Genomic DNA, 8,151 nt, shown 5'->3' on the forward strand with positions numbered 1-8,151 from the left:
ACACGCTATTACCCATAGTGCACCCTATTACCCATAGTGCACCCTATTACCCATAGGACACCCTATTACCCATAGGGCACCCTATTACCCATAGGGCACCCTATTACCCATAGTGCACCCTATTACCCATAGTGCACCCTATTACCCATAGTGCACCCTATTACCCATAGGGCACGCTATTACCCATAGGACACCCTATTACCCATAGGGCACCCTATTACCCATAGTGCACACTATTACCCATAGGGCACCCTATTACCCATAGTGCACACTATTACCCATAGTGCACACTATTACCCATAGTGCACCCTATTACCCATAGTGCACCCTATTACCCATAGGACACCCTATTACCCATAGTGCACACTATTACCCATTCACATTTGTAATTGCAGTCGATTAGGCTTTAGAGTTGCACGGCTCTTTTTCCCCCCGTCTCTCCCCAGTAGTGACCTTAGCAACATGTTCTAACGACTAACCCGTTACAGCCCTTCTCCTCTGTCTTCTACAGTGGTGTCCATTGAGGATCCCTTTGACCAGGATGACTGGGCGGCATGGTCCAAGTTCACGGCTGAGACCAGCATCCAGGTGGTGGGTGACGATCTGACCGTCACCAACCCCAAGCGCATCGCCAAGGGTGTGGCCGACAAGGCCTGCAACTGCCTGCTGCTCAAGGTCAACCAGATCGGCTCCGTCACAGAGTCCCTGCAGGCGTGAGTAACTGTCCACACACAGACGGCCATTTTGGTTCAGCCTGGTTCCATCACTGAGTGGAGTGTCACTCCACTGGCAGCCATTTTGTTGCCATTGTTTCAGACAGTGCTGAAGGTAAAGGGAGACTGATGAAAGGGGGAAATGTAGTGGATGGTTAATGTGGACCTGGGTGTCAAACCCATCTGGGGACATTGGGTGTACCAGTGGAGGATGCTGAGGGGAGAACAGCTCGTAATAATGGCCGGAACGCAGCAAATAGAACGGCATTAACCACATGGAAACCATGTGCTTGATGTATTTGTTACCATTACACACCTATTCCGCTCCAGCCGTTACCACGAGCCCGTCCTCCCCAATTAAGGTGCCACCAGCCTCCTGTGGTATGTATGTGTAAGTTTCTGTACTAGCTAATGAATGTGTTCGCTGTTTCCTGTGTGTAGCTGCAAAATGGCCCAGACCAATGGCTGGGGGGTGATGGTCAGCCATCGCTCTGGAGAGACCGAGGACACTTTCATCGCTGACCTGGTCGTCGGTCTCTGCACTGGACAGGTAGGATACACCTTCTCATCAGATTACAGATTTCATTGGATTACTTTTATCAAAATTACATTTATTTAGTGAAGCAGATTTTAATACAGGTGTGATCTAACACTGAAGGAGATGTTGGTTCAAAGTTCAGCAGACAGACACTTGGTTCTATCGTGTTGTGATCCCACTGCAAGTTCTATCGTGTTGTGATCCCACTGCAAGCTCCGTCGTGTTGTGATCCCACTGCAAGCTCCGTCGTGTTGTGATCCCACTGCAAGTTCTATCGTGTTGTGATCCCACTGCAAGTTCTATCGTGTTGTGATCCCACTGCAAGTTCTGTCGTGTTGTGATCCCACTGCAAGTTCCGTCGTGTTGTGATCCCACTGCAAGTTCCGTCGTGTTGTGATCCCACTGCAAGTTCTATCGTGTTGAAGATCCCACTGCAAGTTCTGTCATGTTGTGATCCCACTGCAAGTTCTATCGTGTTGAAGATCCCACTGCAAGTTCTGTCGTGTTGTGATCCCACTGCAAGTTCCGTCGTGTTGTGATCCCACTGCAAGTTCCGTCGTGTTGTGATCCCACTGCAAGTTCCGTCATGTTGTGATCCCACTGCAAGTTCCGTCGTGTTGTGATCCCACTGCAAGTTCCGTCGTGTTGTGATCCCACTGCAAGTTCCGTCGTGTTGTGATCCCACTGCAAGCTCCGTCGTGTTGTGATCCCACTGCAAGTTCTATCGTGTTGAAGATCCCACTGCAAGTTCTGTCATGTTGTGATCCCACTGCAAGTTCTGTCATGTTGAAGATCCCACTGCAAGCTCCGTCGTGTTGTGATCCCACTGCAAGTTCTATCGTGTTGTGATCCCACTGCAAGTTCTATCGTGTTGTGATCCCACTGCAAGTTCTATCGTGTTGTGATCCCACTGCAAGTTCTATCGTGTTGTGATCCCACTGCAAGTTCCGTCGTGTTGTGATCCCACTGCAAGTTCCGTCGTGTTGAAGATCCCACTGCAAGTTCTGTCGTGTTGTGATCCCACTGCAAGTTCTGTCGTGTTGTGATCCCACTGCAAGTTCTGTCGTGTTGTGATCCCACTGCAAGTTCTGTCGTGTTGTGATCCCACTGCAAGTTCCGTCGTGTTGTGATCCCACTGCAAGTTCCGTCATGTTGTGATCCCACTGCAAGTTCTATCGTGTTGAAGATCCCACTGCAAGCTCCGTCGTGTTGTGATCCCACTGCAAGTTCTATTATGTTGTGATCCCACTGCAAGTTCCGTCGTGTTGAAGATCCCACTGCAAGTTCCGTCGTGTTGTGATCCCACTGCAAGTTCTATCGTGTTGTGATCCCACTGCAAGTTCTATCGTGTTGTGATCCCACTGCAAGTTCTATCGTGTTGTGATCCCACTGCAAGTTCTGTCGTGTTGTGATCCCACTGCAAGTTCTGTCGTGTTGTGATCCCACTGCAAGTTCTGTCGTGTTGTGATCCCACTGCAAGTTCCGTCGTGTTGTGATCCCACTGCAAGTTCCGTCGTGTTGTGATCCCACTGCAAGTTCCGTCATGTTGTGATCCCACTGCAAGTTCCGTCGTGTTGTGATCCCACTGCAAGTTCCGTCGTGTTGTGATCCCACTGCAAGTTCCGTCGTGTTGTGATCCCACTGCAAGCTCCGTCGTGTTGTGATCCCACTGCAAGTTCTATCGTGTTGAAGATCCCACTGCAAGTTCTGTCATGTTGTGATCCCACTGCAAGTTCTGTCATGTTGAAGATCCCACTGCAAGCTCCGTCGTGTTGTGATCCCACTGCAAGTTATATCGTGTTGTGATCCCACTGCAAGTTCTATCGTGTTGTGATCCCACTGCAAGTTCTATCGTGTTGTGATCCCACTGCAAGTTCTATCGTGTTGTGATCCCACTGCAAGTTCCGTCGTGTTGTGATCCCACTGCAAGTTCCGTCGTGTTGAAGATCCCACTGCAAGTTCTGTCGTGTTGTGATCCCACTGCAAGTTCTGTCGTGTTGTGATCCCACTGCAAGTTCTGTCGTGTTGTGATCCCACTGCAAGTTCTGTCGTGTTGTGATCCCACTGCAAGTTCCGTCGTGTTGTGATCCCACTGCAAGTTCCGTCGTGTTGTGATCCCACTGCAAGTTCTATCGTGTTGAAGATCCCACTGCAAGCTCCGTCGTGTTGTGATCCCACTGCAAGTTCTATTATGTTGTGATCCCACTGCAAGTTCCGTCGTGTTGAAGATCCCACTGCAAGTTCCGTCGTGTTGTGATCCCACTGCAAGTTCTATCGTGTTGAAGATCCCACTGCAAGTTCCGTCGTGTTGTGATCCCACTGCAAGTTCTATCGTGTTGAAGATCCCACTGCAAGTTCTGTCATGTTGTGATCCCACTGCAAGTTCTATCGTGTTGAAGATCCCACTGCAAGTTCTGTCGTGTTGTGATCCCACTGCAAGTTCCGTCGTGTTGTGATCCCACTGCAAGTTCCGTTGTGTTGTGATCCCACTGCAAGCTCCGTCGTGTTGTGATCCCACTGCAAGTTCCGTCGTGTTGTGATCCCACTGCAAGTTCCGTCGTGTTGAAGATCCCACTGCAAGCTCCGTCGTGTTGTGATCCCACTGCAAGTTCCGTCGTGTTGTGATCCCACTGCAAGTTCCGTCGTGTTGTGATCCCACTGCAAGTTCCGTCGTGTTGTGATCCCACTGCAAGTTCTGTCATGTGATCCCACTGCAAGTTCCGTCATGTTGTGATCCCACTGCAAGTTCTGTCGTGTTGTGATCCCACTGCAAGTTCCGTCGTGTTGTGATCCCACTGCAAGTTCTGTCGTGTTGTGATCCCACTGCAAGCTCCGTCATGAGAGCATTGCTTTATTCTCACCATAGTTTTTTCAGCATCAGCTTTTCCTGGGAATAATTCTGTATTGATACCTGGTGTTCCGGTGAACTTTATTAACTGATATGCTGTGGTATGCTGTGTTCCAGACAACTTAAATAACTGATATGCTGTGGTATGCTGTGTGTCCTTCTCCAGATCAAGACCGGTGCCCCATGCAGATCTGAGCGTCTGGCTAAGTACAACCAGCTGCTCAGGTGAGCTCCGTCTTTAAACTCTTAACTCAGTTGTATAAAATATTGTCACTAGTAATATCATGTCATATGTTCTTCATTAGATATATCCTTTGACTTAAAAGGTGTACATTTGGCCCAAATAGAGAGCAGTATAATGGCTTCTTTTTTAGGCACTAACTCCTATTGGGAAATGAATGGCGTTTTTGCAGGGTTTTTGGATAATCGCTGAAAATAAGGTCTGAGGTAAACACAGGTTTAGGAGATCGTATACGTTTTGTTCTATGAGATAAGCTACATCAGCTAACGTCACTTTTTGTGAATTTTGAAGCTGACATAAAGGCTTCATAATTCATAAAGGTCATGTTGACTGACTGATATTACCTCATAGAACAAAACATGAAGGCTTCATAATTCATAAAGGTCATGTTGACTGACTGATATTACCTCATAGAACAAAACATGAAGGCTTCATAATTCATAAAGGTCATGTTGACTGACTGATATTACCTCATAGAACAAAACATGAAGGCTTCATAATTCATAAAGGTCATGTTGACTGACTGATATTACCTCATAGAACAAAACATAAAGGCTTCATAATTCATAGAGGTCATGTTACCTGACTGATATTACCTCATAGAACAAAACATAAAGGCTTCATAATTCATAAAGGTCATGTTGACTGACTGATATTACCTCATAGAACAAAACATGAAGGCTTCATAATTCATAAAGGTCATGTTGACTGACTGATATTACCTCATAGAACAAAACATGAAGGCTTCATAATTCATAAAGGTCATGTTACCTGACTGATATTACCTCATAGAACAAAACATAAAGGCTTCATAATTCATAGAGGTCATGTTGACTGACTGATATTACCTCATAGAACAAAACATGAAGGCTTCATAATTCATAAAGGTCATGTTGACTGACTGATATTACCTCATAGAACAAAACATGAAGGCTTCATAATTCATAAAGGTCATGTTGACTGACTGATATTACCTCATAGAACAAAACATGAAGGCTTCATAATTCATAAAGGTCATGTTGACTGACTGATATTACCTCATAGAACAAAACATAAAGGCTTCATAATTCATAGAGGTCATGTTACCTGACTGATATTACCTCATAGAACAAAACATGAATATTACCTCAGACCTTGTTATCGTCGTCTATCCCACAACCCTATTCTTTCCCCATTCATTTTCCCCCGTAGGAATGGCTGAACCAATCAGAGGTAACTCATTTCTGGTTTTTAGGGCTACAAGCTGGCGCGCTCTATATCACTCATCTTAATATGCCATTATCAAGGATAATAGTAGGCTATTTTAGTACTCCAACTGTTGAAACCTCCAGCCAAATGAAATGTCTGACTATCTTCCATAGGATTGAGGAGGAGCTTGGAGACAAAGCTGTCTTTGCTGGCCAGAACTTCAGGCACCCAATCTAAGGAGGTTCAACTTCTCCTTGGGCCTTTGCGTTTTCATCCTGCATAAGTACAGTAAACCCCACCACATAAAGCCACGCTAGGTGTCTACGCACTGCCCTGTCCAGAGGAAGGAATATGGATCGCCGTTGAAATTAAACCCCAATGTCCAAGTCTGTGGTTCCGTTAGCACGTTAGGAAACCCTAATCTAACTTGTACTGCACTGACCTTAATGCACCGCCACCAACCTAACCTCTACGACTCCTTAAATAGTGTTTGTCCTTTGTGTCAGTGTAACCTTATCGTGTGATGATGAGAGATCTTTGTTTGTGTCAGTGTAACCTTATCGTGTGATGATGAGAGATCTTTGTTTGTGTCAGTGTAACTTTATCGTGTGATGATGAGAGATCTTTGTTTTTGCTTCTTGTGAGTTGTAGTGATTCTTGGTTGTCTCCTATGAGTACTATTATTCTAGTGGAGAGCTTCTGTAAGTTTAGCACTGTGCTGTTATTGGGCAGGACAGACAGAGGACTGTATGTGCAATGTGTCACCTCTGAAGAGAAGTTCTAGTGTTGCTACTGTAAGCGTTGGCAGAATTACCAGAAATAAACCTATGAAACAGACAAGAGATGTCATTCTACCTCTCTGTGTGCTTTCTTGTTATTATATAATCTGTAAGTTCCTGTATCACAAAATTCAGTGACACTGAAATCATTCTGAAATCATTCTGGACCCAGAAGGCATCCATAGTTATCAAAATTACTTTTTTTCAACTGAAAAGGTATCAAGCTTGTTTTCCTTCTAAATGATAATGGTTTTAACCTGAGGCCTGTTTATAAGTGGGAGAACAGACCTGAGGCCTGTTTATAAGTGGGAGAACAGACCTGAGGCCTGTTAATAAGTGGGAGAACAGACCTGAGGCCTGTTAATAAGTGGGAGAACAGACCTGAGGCCTGTTAATAAGTGGGAGAACAGACCTGAGGCCTGTTAATAAGTGGGAGAACAGACCTGAGGCCTGTTTATAAGTGGGAGAACAGACCTGAGGCCTGTTTATAAGTGGGAGAACAGACCTGAGGCCTGTTAATAAGTGGGAGAACAGACCTGAGGCCTGTTTATAAGTGGGAGAACAGACCTGAGGCCTGTTTATAAGTGGGAGAACAGACCTGAGGCCTGTTTATAAGTGGGAGAACAGGTATAATGGTTTTAATTGGGAGAACAGACCTGAGGCCTGTTTATAAGTGTGTCTGCTGTGAAGTCCCTAGCTATCTATATTGTGATGTATTTGGAACTGCCAGAGAGAGGCAGTAACATGAGCCTGCGGTAAGAAGGAAAGAGACACCATTTCTGGATGTACAGGCTCCCCTTGAAGGGGAGACCTGGGTTTAAATATGATTTGAAATCTTTAAAATACTTTGAGTGTTTCCTGCAGTCTGCCTAGATTACCAGATGATCTGGGTTTTTCTTTTATTTAACTAGGCAAGTCAGTTAAGAACAAATTCTTATTTACAATGACAGCGGGTTAAGTCCCTTGTTCAGGGGTAGAACAACTGGTATTTTACCTTGTCAGCTCAGGGATTTGATCTAGCAACCTTCTGGTTACTGACCCAACGCTCTAACCACTAAGCTACTTGCTGCCCCTGCCAGTTAGAAGTTGAGACTATTCTATTCAATAGACTATTCAATAGACTATTCTATTGGTTCCATTTTGCCAGACAAGCTCAATCAAGCCCTGATAAAGTATTTAAAATGATTTCAAATAGTTGTTGAACCCAGGTCTGACTGAGCCCTGCCAAGATGGATGCTCAGTCAGCAGCATTACACTACATAGCTGCTTGCCCATGGAGGCTGGAAGTTAATTCCTTTGCGGAAGTGTATAGACCTGGCTGCCACCATTGATTAGCTGTATACATTTCATAATCCTTACATAGATCATATGAAGCAAGAGGCAAACAGTCTACCCTGTTTATAATTCCGCTTTTAGGAGCAGTGAAACGGCTCATAATAATGTCTGGAACGGAGTAAAGGGAATGGCATCAAACACCTGGATACCACGCCTTTGATTTATTTTATAACGTTCCACTGATTCCACTCCAGTCATTAGCACGAGCCCGTCCTCCCCAATTAAGGTGCCACCAGCCTCCTGTGACACAGGAACTGCTACAGCCTCTCATAGTTAAGTAGTGCAGTCAACTGCCTTTCAGTAAGGAAATGGGTCTTATTGATGTGTTTTTCAAAGACAGATTTGATTCAGCGACAGAAACATAAAAAAGGCAGAATTTGGGGGAAATCAGAATAATCTCCGTTGTGGAAAATCTGTAAACACTGACCAACCCCTCCCTTGTTTGAGAGCTGCGCTTCAGTCTCTTCTTCTTTGAGTCATACACCCCCTGGTGGTTACTGCCATGAAGT

General features: G+C 45.2%; 1 protein-coding gene across 1 annotated transcript in view; it reads left to right on the forward strand.

Moving 5' to 3' along the window:
* The window catches only part of LOC120061507 (enolase-like), a 31,894-nt gene extending 25,512 nt beyond the window's left edge, over nt 1–6,382 (forward strand). The window contains exons 9-12 of the mRNA XM_039011388.1: nt 512–713; nt 1,155–1,263; nt 4,266–4,324; nt 5,702–6,382. Coding sequence (XP_038867316.1) covers nt 512–713; nt 1,155–1,263; nt 4,266–4,324; nt 5,702–5,765 — 434 coding nt within the window. The 3' untranslated portion in view covers nt 5,766–6,382. The remainder of the gene's footprint in view (nt 1–511; nt 714–1,154; nt 1,264–4,265; nt 4,325–5,701) is intronic.
* The last annotated feature ends 1,769 nt before the right edge of the window (nt 6,383–8,151 follow it).

This window comes from Salvelinus namaycush, chromosome 16, assembly GCF_016432855.1.
Source record: "Salvelinus namaycush isolate Seneca chromosome 16, SaNama_1.0, whole genome shotgun sequence".
NCBI lineage: Eukaryota > Metazoa > Chordata > Actinopteri > Salmoniformes > Salmonidae > Salvelinus > Salvelinus namaycush.